This window comes from Mchenga conophoros, linkage group LG17, assembly GCF_057382185.1.
Source record: "Mchenga conophoros isolate Kocher_MC1m ecotype Shallow Benthic linkage group LG17, M_conophoros_male_GT1.1, whole genome shotgun sequence".
Taxonomy (NCBI): domain Eukaryota; kingdom Metazoa; phylum Chordata; class Actinopteri; order Cichliformes; family Cichlidae; genus Mchenga; species Mchenga conophoros.
Genome location: NC_140542.1, coordinates 31,185,027 through 31,202,787, shown reverse-complemented (window position 1 = coordinate 31,202,787; position 17,761 = coordinate 31,185,027). Strand labels below are relative to the sequence as shown.

General features: G+C 40.9%; 1 protein-coding gene across 4 annotated transcripts in view; it reads left to right on the top strand.

The window, feature by feature from the left end:
* The window catches only part of LOC146555719 (protein PHTF2), a 58,662-nt gene extending 41,530 nt beyond the window's left edge, over positions 1 to 17,132 (top strand). For 3 of the 4 annotated variants that reach the window (XM_085250935.1, XM_085250934.1, XM_085250937.1), the window contains 16 exons: positions 423 to 581; positions 2,318 to 2,483; positions 3,770 to 3,931; positions 4,887 to 5,115; positions 5,198 to 5,344; positions 5,443 to 5,599; positions 6,304 to 6,371; positions 7,121 to 7,249; positions 7,325 to 7,410; positions 8,470 to 8,662; positions 8,747 to 8,878; positions 8,965 to 9,051; positions 10,972 to 11,127; positions 11,229 to 11,324; positions 11,427 to 11,552; positions 13,226 to 17,132. In XM_085250935.1, coding sequence (XP_085107061.1) covers positions 423 to 581; positions 2,318 to 2,483; positions 3,770 to 3,931; positions 4,887 to 5,115; positions 5,198 to 5,344; positions 5,443 to 5,599; positions 6,304 to 6,371; positions 7,121 to 7,249; positions 7,325 to 7,410; positions 8,470 to 8,662; positions 8,747 to 8,878; positions 8,965 to 9,051; positions 10,972 to 11,127; positions 11,229 to 11,324; positions 11,427 to 11,552; positions 13,226 to 13,246 — 2,114 coding nt within the window. In that variant the 3' untranslated portion in view covers positions 13,247 to 17,132. The remainder of the gene's footprint in view (positions 1 to 422; positions 582 to 2,317; positions 2,484 to 3,769; positions 3,932 to 4,886; positions 5,116 to 5,197; positions 5,345 to 5,442; positions 5,600 to 6,303; positions 6,372 to 7,120; positions 7,250 to 7,324; positions 7,411 to 8,469; positions 8,663 to 8,746; positions 8,879 to 8,964; positions 9,052 to 10,971; positions 11,128 to 11,228; positions 11,325 to 11,426; positions 11,553 to 13,225) is intronic. The other variant, XM_085250938.1, reaches the window with a different exon arrangement.
* Positions 17,133 to 17,761: the final 629 nt, after the last annotated feature.

Below are 17,761 nucleotides of genomic sequence, written 5' to 3'. Positions count from 1 at the left end.
ACACATGTGAACATGAGACGGGCAGCATGGCCGTGCCAACCTCCCGTCGCTGTTAATGCCCGCTCTTTCTTTCTGCCTCGATCCATCCGTCTCATATTCATCACATTTTCAATTATTCATCAGAAGAGTCAGTTTAAGCCCCCTTGGTTAGGGACATAATCAAGGCAGAAACGCAGGCAGGGAAAAGATAAACTGAGTCGGGGGGAGGGGGGAGGGATCTGGTGAGATAAAAAAGATAGATGAGGAGGGAGAGGGAGCCTAAAAAGGAAGAAGCGAAGATTAAAAGATTAGCTGAGCTCTAATGTGACTCCTGGATGTATTAACTGATGTGCTTTTCTGCTCACAGCAGAGTCATTTGCTTTAATTAGCTCTCATTAAACTTGAGAATGTGTGTGTGTTTGTTTCTGTTTTCTTATCCTCAGGGTCTGCGTTTGCCAAGGCCAAACCTGAGAGTCCATGGACGTCACTGACCCGGAAGGGCATCGTTCGAGTCGTCTTCTTCCCGTTTTTTTACAGATGGTGGATCCAAGTCACCTCCAGGGCCATTTTCCTCTTACTGCTGGCACTCTATCTGCTGCAAGGTTGGTGTGAGAGTGTGTTTCTTTTTTCTTTTCTCACAACCCACAATCTTGGTGCTCTCAGTGGAGTGGAAATGCAACTCCTAAGTAAACTGTGGGACGAGTTGTTTGTTTAGTAAGATGTCAGGGTGAACACTCTCAACATCTGTAGTGGGTGTACAAATAAATAAATCCTGATTATTTGTTGAGTGAGTGACCTATTGCTTTGTCTTTATCTCCTGTCATATATTTGCTCTTTACATTTAGATTTGATCATATTAAACATGACCAAACTTTCAAAGAATGAGGTTAGTGTATGTACAATAATCCTGATTTTTTTTTTTTTTTTTTTTTTTTTTTTTTTATTCTTGGATATGCACAACATCAGAGGAGAAGTCTCCTTATATGGTCATCTTATGTATCAGTCGCACAGACTTAGACGACTCCCTGGCAATCTGCTGTTACTAGAGAAAATGTATTCTCCAATTGGTTTGCAAGTGCTGCACAAGAACCTCATGATTACTTTGGTCTAGCAGATTGTTCCGCTTTGATCGGTTCTGCGGCTCCTGATCTGCCGTGTTGCAACATTGATGTCGCAGCTGGGTTGAAGCCACGCGTGTATGATTGTATTGGTTTTTACTGCCATTTGAAAGAGATTCTGGGACAGAGGCTCAGAGATATGCAGATATAGAGAGGGAGAAGTTGCGATAGTTTGCAGAGCGTTTTTCCACAAGTCTCATGTTTTCAAAGTCTTTGCCTCTAGTTTTGTCTGAGTGGTGACACCTATGGTTCAGGAGAATAGGCACACACATTTCTACAGAGAAGCCCCAGCTCTCTGTTATTGAAAACCTTTGAAGGGTTGCCAATCAGAAGAAAGTGGTTTTAAAGTGGTAGGAGCTACAACAGTCTGGAGGATAAACCAAGGCCTCTTATAAGACGCAAATGTTCTGAACTGTGAATCATGCAAAGGTACTCCAGCAGACTCCCAGAATAAAAACATGGAGCTGACTATAAGGGTAATTTATTCCTCTTCTTTAGTCTTCAGTTTAAAACGAGGTTCACAAACTGCTTGAACAGCTGCCAAAGCGCTTGTAAAATAATGTTTTTCCTAAAATGCACAGACTTCTATAAGAAGCACCTCCAGGTTGCACCCACAGATGCACACGCTCACTCGCGCTCTCTGCACAAACACTTTCACGAGCACTGAACGGTATTTTCCACCACCTACATCACGTTGACCTTTTCTACCCTGAAGAAAACACTGTTGTTTTTCATCTCTCCCTCCACCCTTCCTGCCGACCTCGTCTACAGACCACATAAAACACCACAGGCCTTCTTGCTGACACTACAATGAAAATAACTTGAAGTGTCAAGCTTTTTTTTTTTTTTTTTTTTTAAATTGTTGAGCATACACTGGAGAAAAAAAAAGAAGAAACAAGCAGAGAAGCAACAAATAAAATAGTAACATGGAGGAATGGGATGGAGAGCAGTTGGCCAATCCAGGGGAAGATATTAAAACTCATCAGTTCTTTTTGCATATTTGAGTTGGTGTGTTTTTCTGTTGCAAAACATTAACATTAGAGGAGCTTTTACTCACTTGAGTCACATTCAGACTTTTCTACTCATTTGTTAAACTTGTAGATTAAAACAAGCTGTATGTAATGTGTAGACCTGCAGTTTTGTCTTCAAGCTGCTACTGTTACTTTAATTTAATGTCTGTTTCTGCTCTAATGAATCCTGTTTGTTCATATTTCTCACAGTCGCTGCAGCATTCCTGTATGTGACCATCCCGCAGCCTCATGGGATACCGGCCACCGAGGTGTTTGAAGCCATCTTGCTCATGTTGCTGCTGGGCACCGTCCACTGTCAGATTGTCTCCACCAGGACCCCGAAACCTGCCTCCAGCAGTGGGGGGAAGAGACGCAGGTGAGGAAGGGAGAAGGGCTGAGAAGTATTGCTGAGTGAAAGCTTTTAGGAAGACTAGATGGGGAGGAGGTGAAGGCATCACATGAGATAAAGCCCTTCAGGGACAAAAGAGAGAGTCAGGAAGAGATAAAGAGGAAGATGTGAAATAACAAAGGCAGTATTTAGTTGATATACAAACCACGAGATACCAAAAGAGTGATGGAAAGAAAAATGAATGAAAACCTCTTTTGTTGCTGGGGTGTATCTGACCTCAGTTAATGTAAAGCGTAAAACACTCAAATCTGTACTAAAACACACCCTGGATGAATGTGCTGTCACTTCTTAAAGATGAAATGAGCTCTGTGTGTGTGTGAGAAAGTAGAGTAGTTTGCTTATTGCTGCTGTGTTTTGTAGTGTTTAGATTTGCAGTCTGTGAGTTTCCCTTTGTGTTTTGTTTTTTGTTTTTGGTTCAAGGCTTTTTGGTGTGTGGCTGCTTTTCTGGCTCACAGTAACGTAAAGACAATTTTCAAACTCCTGGGAAGAAAATTGGACCATGCCACTGTTTTGGAAAGGTTTTCTGGGGATACAGAAATAGTGTGCCTCAATACTGAATCAATCTTTGTACTTCTTGTGATTTTCAGGCGACAGAAAACAATCACATTTGATCAAAGAGGAGTTTGTTGTGACCTTTCTCTCTTTTCTTTATCCTACCTTTGGAGACATGTCGTCATATCAATTGACAGCAGCAAAATATTTAAATTAACTTTTTTTTTTTTTTTTAACCCAGTGATCATCATAATGAACTCTTTGCTTTTAAATTTTAAGAAGCTCTGTCCTGCACCTCTCCTGTGTGTCCTATATTAAAATAATGATAATCAAGTTCTTGATAATAATTTTTTATGTTAATGTCCTGCAAAAATAAACACAGAATTTCAGTTTATCACATTCACAACCCAAAGAACACCAGTGAAACTGGAAGCATCCTAAATCCCTATTTTATCATTTTTTTGTTTTGATGCTATTATAGTTAAATTTTAGGTTGTATTATTTCATGAATCTACTTTTGCAGAGTAACAGCCTAGATGATGATTTTGGGAGAATTTGCCTTTGATCTGTTTCAGCCTGTGTGTCCAGCAGGTGCCGGCTGAGTCACAGCACCTTTTTTGAGTTTAGCTTCCTGTGTTAGTTGAACCGTATCATCAGTGTTACGATGAAGGTGCAGCCAGACTCCCGGTGGACACACGGCTGTGGTGTCAGGAGTCTCCAGGTCCGCTCTAAGTGTCTCTCCACTTTTTTCCAAACCGAAGGAAGTTGAGGAAGGCATCTCAGATGGAGGTGCATAGGGAAGGCGACGGGTCTAGCACTACCGATAACACACAGGAGGGGGCGCCACACTCCCACTCAGCCAGCACCACATACAGCCTGGGCGCTTTCTTCCAAGATTTCTGGCATGATATCTGTAAAGCTGGGTGTGTATTTTCATTTTCCATCTTCCTACAATGAGATGATGAACATAGGCAGGGCTGGGCTACAGTTTGAATCCATTAATTTGCAAAGAGATCTCTGAATTTCAAACGTTGGGTTTTTTGAAAACAAAAACCCAGCCTTGCCTCAGAGCCTAACCTGGGCTTCTTTAGCTGCAACATCATAACCTAACGTTTATTTAGGAAGGGATGGAGAACACCGTCCCCCTCATTGGTCAACTAAACAGGCAAGCTTGGTGCTGAAATGTAAAGTCAGTTCTGCAGTTTAACCCCTGCGTAAATTCTGCTTCCTGTAGTGCCAAATCTTTCCCTCATTAATGAGGTGCAGGTGGATTTTGCAGCTAAATTTTATGCCAGTAATTTGCTGATAAAGCTATGTTTAAAAGAAGCACTGGGGCAAGAGGCGTGCATGTCTGTGGTGAGTAAAGCCCTAACCCCCATGCTTCTACTTGAACAAGCTTTCAGCAGACCGCAACAGTGTGGAACCTTTTTGAGATCCAAGTAGCTCTTTATTTGGGAAATCCATCCACTGATTATTTGCCACACTCACTTTAGCTCCAAAACACTTTCTTCTATCTGATTCAGGCTCTTTTATTCCAAAAATAGTTTTAGAAAGTATCAGAAAGCAGTATCACCAATTGTACTACAGATAAAACACTGTATTTTAAAATGCAGGTATCTTACTCGATGTCGACTTAGCTGCCATTACAAGCGTTTATTTTGTGTGAATGTTCCACATTACTGTGTTGAATGCATCCTGTTGTGAGTTTGCTATTGCATGTCTAATTTTCTAACTGTAATTATTTACTAGTTTAAGATAATCACAGCCCTGCCACTTCTCTGCTTATCTAAATATGTCTGTTTCTGCACTTTTCCCCCCCCCATCGACCTCCGGTCTGGTTTTCTTTCTGTTCTTCCTCTCCTTTGCTTCCTACCAAAGGTCCAAGAAGTCCAAGCTTTCCATCGATAAATCCACAGAAACGGACAACGGCTACGTGTCGCTGGATGGCCGCGTGACCAATCGCAGTAGCGAGGAGGGGCTCCAGCTCCACGAGCAGCGATGCGATTTGTTAAATAGGGCTGACGAGGTGTGCTGGAACCCGCACACACAGCCTGCACACGGTCACGCTGCCCGCAACAATGGACTGCTGCTGGCCGGTGGTAATAAGGTAACCTATCAGTGTTCATTATTTCAATATTTTAACCCTAATATTGTCCTGGATTTGACTCTCATGTCATTTTGTTTTTAAGGAGCCGGCGTCAGATGAGGCTTCCAGTGAGGAGGACCCTGAAGCGTCCTACAGCACCCTCCGCAGGGGAGTGGAAAGAATGAACAGTGACTGTGCACTCCGAAATCGCAAGAATACGCACCACTATAAGAAACACTACACTGTGGAGGTTAGCATGGACACATTAACTCCTTCGCAGGAAGCTCATTCATTCATTTATACTGGACAAATTCAAACAAATGACAGTCATTTTCTCCTTTCTGTCAGGATGTCCCCAAGTCTGGTACCAGCTGCAGCTCCAGATGTTCAAGTCTGAGGACTCAGGATTCAGAGAGTACTCGACACGAGTCTGAGACCGAGGACCTGATGTGGGAGGACTTCCTGCACTGCACTGAGTGCCGATCGTCCTGCACGTCAGAGACAGGTGAGAGGAAGATGTAGAAATCATCTGCTGGGTGCTAAAGTCATTTAAACTCAGACGCATACCAGGGTTCATACGGGTGCTTGACATCCTTGAAAAATCTTGAGTTTTAATATTAACTTTAAGCTGTTAGATCCTCAGGCGGGCGTTTTCTGAGCTTTCTGACCAAAATAAATGGAGCATTTCTCTCCCACTACAAACTGTGTGTAAACAGTCTTGGTAACAAAATACAGCTAACACTTGTGAGATGTCATCAGAGGTGTAAATATTACTGCAGATGTTACTATGTCAAAGTTACTGTGACTCAAACATAGAAACATTTGATTTTTTTTATTTCCTTCACCTAATTTTTTTTTTTTTGTTTACATTTGCGCATCTTAAATTTTAAGAGAAATGTGTTTTTTGAGTTTGTACACTATATGCATATATGGCAACCATTTCCTTTTTCAGTGTTTTTGTGTGGTGCATTTTTCTCTGTTTTAACAATAGGGGAACAAAGGACATTTAGGTCGACCTGAGATGATTTGTTTTAATTTTTACATGGTCTTACTGAGGCGATAGTTTTGGGATTTTTTTTGGTAATGTGCTGGAAAAGCTTGAAAGTGCTTAAAGAGTGCTTGAAGTTGACTCTGAAAAATGCATATGAACCCTGGCATACCTTCCGATGACTGCATGTAAATAAGCACTATCGCTGCTCTTCCTCACAGAGGGAGAAGGAGGAGGAACGCCTGTGTGTCCGGCCAAGAAGGAATACAGAGACGACCCTTTCCATCAGGTCTGTAAATGCTCTCACACTTGGAGTTTGAGGATTTGTGGATTAAAGTACTTAAAACTTGAGTAACCAAACTTTTTCAATGACTGAGGGAGGTTATTCATACTCTATTGTATTTCACACGGGAATAGAGGAATCTTGCTACTCTGTTTGCTATTCTTTAGACCAAATCGTTACAATATCACAATTAGAAGAAAACAGTGAGCCACGACGTGCATAACAGTTATGACAAATTCATGGGAGGAAACGTCACATATGTCACTAGGATGACTTGAAGTTTAACAGGAATTTTGGTCACCCTACTTTTACCTCCACTTTTAGCAGTAATAAAGCAGAGTAGTTTCACTAAATAGAGTAGAGAAGGTGAAGGTAGAAACAACTAGAGTCAATAATCCAAAACATCAGACGGTGCACAAAAGAGAAGACGATGGGTGGAGACGAGTGTCAGGGGTGATTTCTGACAAAAGGATGGCAGCAAGAGTGAAGGGGAAGGTTTACAAGGTGGTAGTGAGACCTGAGTACGATTATACAGGATTATATGAGAGAGATGCGAAGAGGAGAGAGGGTGGATATATTGGAGAAAGGATGTCGAATGTCACACAGAAGGGATAGAGAAAGAGAAGCTTTGTGGACATAGTGGAAGAGGACATACAGAGGAGGATAATGGGGATGGGGTGGGATGATCTGAAGTAGTAGTAGTAGTTGCCGTGAGGAGAGGTGTCAGTATTTAATGGTGTTTGGTTTCCCTGCAGGGTCACCTTCCCTGGCTGCACAGCTCCAACCCAGGCCTGGAAAGGGTGAGCGCCATCGTGTGGGAGGGAAACGAGTGCAAGAAAGCAGACATGTCTGTCCTGGAGATCAGCGGCATGATTATGAACAGAGTGAGTGACGCTTTCCATACAAGCAAAAAACACTAACGAGGGCACCATACTCATGTAGTTTGTATGTTTTCACAGGTGAATCTTTACACTCCTGGAATCGGTTACCAGGTCTTTGGGAACCTAGTTTCAGTAGCGCTTGGGCTCACACCCTTTGCTTACAGGTAATCCATACTACACGTGTGGTCAGTATTTGAATAGTGATCCAACTGAAGTCTTTTGAACAGTGACAATCAGCTGTTATGAATGTTAAGAATGGTTTTGACCAGGACAAAAGTAAATATCCAGAACATATCTGTGAATAATTTTATTTGAGAACGCCAACTCGCCTACCTATGTGGTGGTTTCCACTAGGGCTGCTCGATTATGGCAAAAATGATAATCACGATTATTTTCACTGAAATTGAGATCTCGATTATTTGACGATATTTATTTAACAATAACAATGTATTGAAAATGACTTTAAAGATTGTCAAAAAATAATATTAAAATAGTGTGCAAATACTGATAACAGTGCAAATGTTTGCAATATAAAAAATAAATGAAAAATGTAAACATCTATGTTTAGTGAACTTTGCAGTGTTGCTCTGTGGTGCAGCTACGACACTGTAGCAAAGTTTACACACTGTGTCTACTTGATCCACGTCTGACTCCGCGAACCCATAATGTTTCCACACCACTGAAGTTTTTTTTACCTCTCTTTTCAACCAACGGCAGTCACTCTCCTCTCCAAATAACTTCTACTTAGCTTTCTGAGCTTCCCTCGGGTCCTCTTAATTGTTGTGACGCGTGTTCGAAATGCAGAGAGGTGCGCTCGATTTGCCACACGGAGCAGCGCGAGAGTAAAGCACGAGGGAGGGGCTAATAATCGGCTTAGTCATTTTTAATGATCGTTGAAAGCCCAGATCGTAATCGTGATTAAAATTCGATTAATTGAGCAGCCCTAGTTTCCACAGCAGCATTGTTACTGGTAGGAATTCTAACCATGATTATGCAAAACTGTAATGTTTACTCGTCATAATAGCAGTTTTCATTTTTTTAACTGTGTTTTTTGAAGTTAAAATTCAGTTTGAATGATCATGTTAATGCCTGTGTGTTTAATATTGTTACATCTATCTGAAACAGTTTGGCAAGGTGTCATTTTTAAAAAAAAATATAGTAACTTAAGAATTTAAATGTGTGGATTTATTATTTTCCGACCTATATCCTTCTTTCCTATGCAGACTGGCTCAGTACCGTGACTTGGATCAGTTGACCACTCTCTCAGCCAATGAGCTTCTGTCTGTGGCGCTGGGGTGTGGGTCTGGTTCAGATGTCCTGGTAATCACCATGGTAACGCTCAGCTTCCTGGTGCGCGTTTGCCTTATCTGGCTCTTCTTCTTCCTGCTCAGCGTAGCAGAGAGGACATACAAACAGGTGCACAGATAAAAACTGTTGTCTGCTGATCGTTTGCAAGTCGGATAAACGGTCCCTGTACTTACAATCACGTCGATGTTTCAGAGACTTCTGTTTGCCAAACTTTTTGGTCACCTGACTTCGGCCCGCAGAGCGAGGAAGTCTGAGGTCCCACATTTTAGGCTGAAGAAAGTTCAGAACATCAAGATGTGGCTGTCGCTACGCTCCTACCTCAAGGTACAAAAGTAAAAGTCTTAAATGTACAACTGGAAAAAATTAAATGTTAAGTAAAGACACAAATGGAGAAACTGTTGCATTTGCAGAGACGGGGTCCTCAGCGTTCGGTGGATGTCATTGTATCGTCTGCTTTCCTGCTCACGTTGTCAGTCGTCTTCATCTGTTGTGCTCAGGTAACTTCTGAAGGTGTCAAATCAGCAAAATATACAAGTTTTTGTTTTAAGTTACAAAGTGGATAAATCATGGAGAGAAATGTTACAAAAAGTGTTGCTCTTGCCCTTTCAACTTTCTGCAGGTTTTTTTCTTTTGTATATGTTTTTTTAAATACTCAAGTCCCCTAAAATGAGAACCAGCCGATTCATTTATGTCCTCTGTGATGGACATTTGTTTTTGGTCTATATCCAGGGGTGCACATAAGTGGTCCACAGGTGTGCATTCGCTGTCAAAATAAAAGACGCGCACCAGATAAGAAGTTGCAACGCGCGTTTGCATCCATATAAAAGGCACTGTTTTTGTCAGCTAGAGTGGGATTTTCACGGCACATTCTGCACCACATCTCTGTGCGTTCATCATTTGTTTGCAGCCAGCTCACCTCCTGAAACCACTTTTCTGAGAATACGCGCTTCTTTTGAGGTTTGGACTCCTTCTGACATTTCTTTGGAGGTGGAGGAACACCAAAGTAATTGCTTAAAGGAGCTCGCTTCTTCGACATCTTTAAGAGTTCTAAACAAATGTCTGTCCTCCTTCAGAAAATCGTATGTACGCAAACGCGCGTTGCAACTTCTTATCTGGTGCACGTCTTTTATTTTGACAGCGAATGCGCACCTGCAGACCACTTATGTGCACCCCTGTCTATCTTTTGACCAAGTCCTGATGTACTAAATAGAGAACATCGTGGGTTTTTCACTGATATCTCATGTGTTTGTATGGGCTCTTTTTGCTCCAAAGAGGCAGGAAATCACAAAAAGTTCAATGGGAAGATTCCTCTACACGGTTCTCAGAGTATATTAAATTGTCATTCTTCGGTTAGTTGTCTTTAATCTATTTTTTTTTTTTTTTAAAACTCTAAACTACAGCTCATGGACTCACAGTGACCTGGGTACTAATTATTTCAACACTTCAAGGGAAAAAAAATCCCTTCTAACTAGGAATTTATGCTTCAGCAGGACACCTGCATTGTAGCTACGTCGTAATCACAAACCCCCCTGCAGCTCTACAGCGTAACCTGAAGCACACTTCCTGAGACTGAGACTATATGTCTCATCAAAGCAGCTTGCAACTACTATGCACCATCAATTCTTGCTATTCAAAGTGTAGAATCCTCTCGTCCATGGGAAGTCTGGACCCTCATGTGAACTTCCGGGGAAAAAACAGCCTGCATAAGCCTAATCACACTATAGCTACCCACCAGGTAGCTCATCAGTATATATCATGTAGCCCAGTTTCACTAACCCACTAAACTTTGCTGCTATTTTACTTTTCACTGTTTGTTTGTTTTTTGGCACTGAAAGAATTAGTGTTTTAACTTTCAGTGGCGCCGCCATGCTCGTTTGCACTTAGGAACTGAAGGAGTGTTTGACATCATCAGCTCTGTTTATAAAAGTGATCAAGCAGATAGCACTGCAGGGTAATCCGGCTGTGCCCGTTATAGTCACTTTAAAGATGTTGTAATCAAAAAGATTTTATCTTTACCTGAAAAGCTGTGAGGCCTCAAGATGTTACATAACAGCTTTTTCCACATTAGCCAGTAAAACAAGTTTGTATTGGCTGCAGAGCCTAAACCTGCACATGATGCACAGTTTCTGCCACCAGGGGTCAGTCATACAATTAGCAGAACAGTCAGCTCAAGTAAAACTGATCTGTAAAACTGATAAAGAGCAAATATGTGAATGCATCGACCTTCAGAATAATTATTTTGGGACATTTACAGTACTTGTGCTGTAAAAAAAAGGGAAAATGAGTTGAAAGACACTGCAGCTTGTTACAAATGTGGCGTTTCATATACATTAAAAAAAATGTAATTACAGTATCAGCAAGTCTGTTTTATTTTTGGTTTTAGAAACTGAACAGTGTGTTTATCTCTCTTCCTCCAGTTGCTCCATGTCCATGAAACGTTCCTGGACTGTCACTATAACTGGGAGCTGGTGATCTGGTGCTCCAGTCTGACTCTGTTCCTGCTCCGGTTCGTCACTCTGGGCTCGGAGACCAGCAAGAAGTATAGCAACACCTCCATCCTGCTCACTGAACAGGTACACACACACACACACACACACACACACACACACACACTATACAAGTATGATCAGTGTCGTGTCCAAACTCTGACCCTGATCCACTGCGTTTCTCACAGATTAACCTGTATCTGAAGATGGAGAAGAAGCCAAACAAGAAGGAGGAGCTGACACTGGTCAACAATGTTTTAAAACTGGCAACCAAACTACTCAAGGTACACACACTGTCTCAATATCCTTTCTTGTTGGTCATCTGGCACCAACTGCCCCTGCTTTTACAATCTGACTCTTTTTTTTTTTCTTTTCCTTTTCTCCAGGAGTTGGATACTCCGTTCAGGTTGTACGGTTTGACGATGAACCCTCTGCTCTACAACATCACCCAGGTGGTCATCCTGTCTGCTGTGTCGGGAGTCATATCTGACCTGTTAGGATTTAACCTGAAGGTAATTTTATGCGTGAACGCTCTTTAGTCACATGTATCTGTTCACGTCTGTCCTGTGGTGGAACCCCCCCCCCCCAAAAAAAAACCTCTGTCCTTTGAGGAAGTAAAACAGTAAAGGTGCAAAACAGACAATGTGGACTGAAAATCCTTTTTTAGCACCAAAAATGAATTTTCAAGATTTGTTGGGTTAAAACACGTCATAATCTTGCAGTGTAAATCAAATCCCTGGAAGATGAGTTTGTGATGGAGAAGTACGTGTGCTGAATTCTGACCTATGAGGGAGCAGATGAGCACTCATTTAAAATCAAAGGCAGTCGTAGACAGGCTTTCTTTGCATTAGCTGGTTCAACAAAAACCTGAAATCCAGGCAGAGATGACGGGTGTCACAGCAGCGTTTCTGATTGAGGCAGCTCAGGACGAGCTGCTTGGCGTGTGATTTCACTCGTCTTCCTCACAAAAATGGATTAATTGCTGCCTACTTTAGCGATATTATCACGGAAACAGGTGACAGATATTCACAAAAGACAGGCTATAAAAATTCTAATTGTAAAAGCCAATGATGCTGCAAATAAGAGATCTGTGTTGTAGAAAATGTGAATTCATAACTTAATATTTGTTTTTTCAGTGGCTCTTGGTGCTGCCATTTGTCTGTCACATATTCTAGCATATTAGAGCTGATGGATTTAAACACTGGTGCATTCAGGACTGACCGTATCTCTAAACCTAATGACAGATGTTGAAATCATGTTAGTTTCTACCCAAATTAAAGCAAAATTACTCTTTTCTATTCTGTGTTATATATTAGCTGTGGTTGCAGATTACGATTAGGCATGAAAACATGTGCATGGCCAGCTGAATGCACGAAAAGTTCCTGTGATCATGCATTTTTGCATTTTTCACTGCTGTAACTTCACAGCCTCCTGTGATACTCGTGAGACACAGCTGATCCAGGTTTCTTTTGCAAAATGTTTTCCTTCAACAGAAAAGGTCCAGCTCAGTATTAGCAGGGCGTACAGTACTGTGCAAAAGTGTTTCGCCATGTTGGAAAAACACTTTAGCTGAATCTACAAAAATGATAAAGATAACAGTCATGAGCCCAACTTGACAGAGAACAAAACAAAATGCTGTCAACATCCAAAGAAGAGCTTCGAATGTCCTTCGAGAAACATGGAGAACTATTCCTGGACACCGCTTAAAGAAATTAGAAGAAAGCTGCCTAAGAGAGTTCAGGTTGTGTTGAGGAATAAATGTGTGCAAATGTAGACTTTCAAGCTCATTAGAATTATAGAAACTCTGTTTTTGCCTTTGCCTGTTTTCCGTATTTCCATGTATGTTTGCACATTTCAATAAACTGTTCCACCCATTTCCCCAGCAAACTATAAAAAATGAAGACTTTTGCACACTACTGTAAGTTACCGTGGTGATCGAGGCAGATTTAAATAAAATGGATTTACCTGGCTTCATACTATTGGGTACAGTTTCCAGTATTTAGCAGAGATATAAACGAAGTAGACCAAATGTCTAATAAGCTGACACCTAATCTGGCTCCTCCTGCAGCACTGTTGATCTTACCTTTGATACCTTTCCTGCGTTTTGTTGTTAAACTGTAGCTGCTCATTGGCTGAATTCTCCGATTCGAGTGTCTGACGTGTGTTCGTTTGTTCCCGTTCACAGCTGTGGAAGATCAAATCATGACAGTGGACTGAGAAACGGCGTCAACACTTCACTCTCACTGACTGGCTGAACGCTCGTCCGACTGGCCCGACCCACCGAGAGACCGAGCCTCAGCCTCGACATATCAGAGTGCTTTGACCTTCAACGTTTCCACTTTGTGCAATTCACAGACTATTTATTTACCCATTCAGTGTTTATACCTAGGCTTTATTTGAATTCTAGTTTCTTTCATGTTTTTGTGTTTTGTGACACAAAGTTCGGTTTTTACCTGTCAACAAAAGTGTTATGAGTGTTTCCCCTAGGTTACCGCTTTGGAGGGGAGACTTCTCGCTTGTTTGTTTTTTCCTCCCCCCTGCTCTAAAGCAAATCTCCCCTGTCGTTTTAGACGGATCAAGACTTGTTGGGATGCTTTTTGCATTTACACACATGAAGTTGGCTTCAACAGGAGTAACGTTATCTTCACTTCACAAACAAAAACACAGTAGTGTGCTTTTTTTCCCTCTCGCCCCCCCTGAGTTGTTGGTAGGGGGAACGCTGTGTGAACATAAATTATTATTAAGTGATGGTTGAGGTTCTCAGCTCGATCTGCAGCTTTTCATTTTAACTCATTTGCAGGCAAAAATATTTTATTGTATTTTTTCCCCTTTTTTTTTTTTTTTGCTTAAACTGAATGTTATTTATATGTTGAGTTTCAAAACAAAACAGATTTTAAAAAAGCAAACGTTAGTCCAGTGGTTTTATTCAAACAAACTGAGTTCGTCAAACATTTTTTTATTTTATTACAAACAAATACTGAAGGTGTAACATGTTCTTTAAGATAGATAAATGCTCCACACGGACACCTTTAGATCAAGCTGCTAACTGGTTTGGTTAAAAACATTGCTGGTGTCTTGCACCTGTTCACACTCAGGCCACATGCAAATATCTCTTAAAGGAAGTTAACAGTTCCATTCTCCAGGTATTTAAAAGCAAAACAAAACTAGAGAGCAGATGACATTTACCAAAACCAAAAGGGAGAAAAGCGACACGGCCGCAGACGTGTGAACAGAAAGAAGACTGAACATGTCTACAGTTATTCTTCACTATTAGACGGCGTGACCTGAAGCAAGACCTTTCAATTTTTGCTCCAGTTTAATATTACGAGCCCCATCAGTGGTTTCAGGAGCATTTCCAGCAATACGCGAGTAGATGGTAACACTTCCCTCAGAGAGCTGACACAGCATCTACTGTGTCCATGAAATTTGCAGGTAAACTGGTTTCAAACGGCTCGACGGTGTCACCCGTCAGCTTTCTTTGTTCAGAACACACGCAAAGCCACGTGTGCTTTATTTCCCAAAGGGCCACATGAGAAACACTGTCGTGGAGGGCTGCACCAATAAGCTGAACTCAAGTCTGCTCAGTATTTTCTCTCTTTAAGCTGCAACTGATAAGAGTAGATGTTACAATTAGGCAATAAAAATGTGAACTGGGGATAGTAGGCCAACATTTTATTGTTGTTTGATTTCAACATTCCCCAAAACTGAAAATAAGTCTAAAGTTATACAAAGTGCTACTGCTACTTTGCTGGTAGTTTAATGGAGCTCTTCAGTTCTTGTTTCTTGTTCAGTGAGAGAGATCCAGTCGGTTTTGGGCCTAAACAAGTGCATTAAAGTCAGATTCAGTATCTGATATTTATTTTAACACTTTGCCCAGACTGAGCCACCTGGCAGCTGTGTGGTAGCTATGTCACCATCTTCAGTCTCACGCTCCTCTGAAAGTAGAACAAACTATTTTAGTTGCAACATCAACAAAAAATAACTGACAGAAATACCACTTTCAGGTCTGGGTTCATTTCAGTCATTTAACGTTGCGTGTGCTTTTACAGTACGACAGCAGTTGTAGACCCCATCATCTCGAGCCTATCCAAGCATGCGTTGCTGCCCCGTTTTCTAATATGTTTTCCTTCCGTTCTTTTACAGACAAAAATTAGTAACTAGACTATGAGACGACACGTCTCATCCAGGGGCAAAGAGGAAAAGTCAAATCTGTCCACTTTGTTTTTCCAACTGAAGCTCTAGACTTCCTGCAGTGTCCTCAGTCAATCTTATTACGGTTCAGCTAGAGAGGGGCACATTCTCCACCAAACATTGACTCTTATTGTTTACTTTTTTTGGGCGATATCTCACAAAATCGCAACGCTGGTCTTGACTGCTCTCTCCCTGGATGTGTCGATTTGTAAAAAGTCAAGTTCTTGTATTTCTCTTTATGATTAGTCTTGTAATAGCGATTCAAACATACCAAATGACCACACAGCTTTACCTCGGACTTAAGTTCATATTTAGACAATAATAGCCACATCTCATAAAACATAATTTTATTACCACTGTATTTAGTTGCACACACATGAGTAAAAAAAATTTTAATTATCATGGGCCACCAATGGTCAGATAATGCCCACATCTGCTCTAATGTATCTTCAACCCGCTAACGTGTCGATTAACAACAGCCAGTATCAATTCATCTCTAAGTTGAGGAAAGCTTACCTTGGGCCCCACCACTAGCTGCTTCCTGTGTGGATGCCCTTTAAATACACAGATGACTGGACCGACAAAGATTTTTGGTAAATCTCAAACTGAAGTTTTAATGTTAAAATGTGAACTGATAACTGCAACTTCTCTGGATACGTCATATAACAGCATAAAAATAGGTTGCCAAAATGTAATGTGTCCAACAGCTCGTTAAGCAGCGCACCTGCATAGCAGATGGTTTCATTATCGACTCCCAGTCCCAGATCAAACAGTTTCAGCTGTCCTAGCATGAAGAAGACAATCCCCAAAAAGCAAAATGTTGGATAAATGAAACGGAAACTCGTACTGGAGATCTCTGCCTCTCCCTTCACTCCACCAGGTCAAATCTCAATTAGAAGTTCATTCAAATAATAAAACTGAACCCTAAATAAAGGCAATCACAATCAACTCAGATATTTTATAAACTGACAGGACTTCACATAAAATGCTGTTGAACGCTCGGAGCTCCTTTAGACGTTGGTGTACACGACACTTCAGTGAAGTCTTTCTTGTGTGTGAACAAAGACATGCACTTTAAAAACACGTTCTCAATGGAAGAAAAGTTACTTTGTATCAACAATATTTTTTACATCACTCTGTGTGATACAGTTTGTGTGTGTCTGGTGTTATAGCGAATGCTAGTTCAGCGTGTGTACTGATGATTTGTGTGAATTAAATCCGAAACGGTACGTGAAGTAATGATGCCCACGGAAAAGAAACAAATGGTTGCCTCGGTTCACTGGAACAAGCTTCATTCATAAAAATGCGAGCATAATCATCTTCAGTGTGTTTGAGGAGGAAGACCAAAGTGCTTTTAATTTAACTGTATTTGTTTGTCTCTTCTGGTTAAAGAATGTATTTATAGCGTTCTGGTTTCAAGAATATTTCCTTTTTGTTCTTTCATCATTTATTTGTACAGGATGTTTGTTCCTCACCTCTTTAGAAAAGGCATGCTCGACTGTTTTTGTTTTTTAGCAACGAGACTTTTGAATCACGTATATGAGAGTGAATCTGAGGAAAGGACTGTGTTATGATGCTGTTTTCCAAAAGTCTAAATATTTACTGTTTTTTCTTGTGAACTGGTCTTTCAATAAGATCTGTTTTTATATGAATAATTAAAAAAAATGGATGTTAAATCCTTTATTCTTTTGTTAACTGTTTGTGTTATCCTTTTCCTTCAGTTGTTTAAATATTTAGTTGCACTTGATCAACTGCTTCTTACAGCAAAAATATCTAATCAAACAGATCAGTCATCTCTGAATGTTCCCAGACTCTTAAAGAAATTACAAGGAAAAAAAACTGCCTAAGAGTTCAGACGGTGTTGAAGAATAAAGGTGCTCATACCAAATATTCACCTTCAAGCTTGTCAATTCCATTTTTGCCTTAATGTTGCCATGTATGTGTGCACATTTCAAGAAATCACAGAAATCACAGAAAACTGCAGGTTTTCTGTCTGAGCAAGCTGGATAGCATAGTGGTATGACTACACGCCTCTGGAGACGGTGTCTCAAGTTCAATTCCCACATGCTGGCATCTCTATCCAGTAAGGTGTCAGCAAAGCCTGCATCAGGTGATAGGACGTTGTTGAATGCCACTAGACAAGGAACCCCAGAGCAGAGGGTTACATGAGCAGTTACTTTGTATTGACATGTATGGAATCTTTCATACCCAACACCCAAGTGTGGGTAGAAGAAGGATTGTAAATCATCTACAACCTAATATTTTAAAACTTGGAACTCAGCTGCAGCTTAAGTAAAGTGTTAACTAACACAGAAAACAAGGAGATTATGTGATGCAATCTCAGTGTTGTGTATATAATAACACTTCCAAACAAAGTGACTGCTTCAAAAACCTTTTTATTAGAACAATACAGCAGATATAAAGGTCTATTGCAATCAAACACCACCAGAGCGAACTGTGTGCTTCAGACAGTATGCCCTCCCCGAGAGAAATAATTTAATATAAACTAGAGAAAAGAAAAAGAAACAGA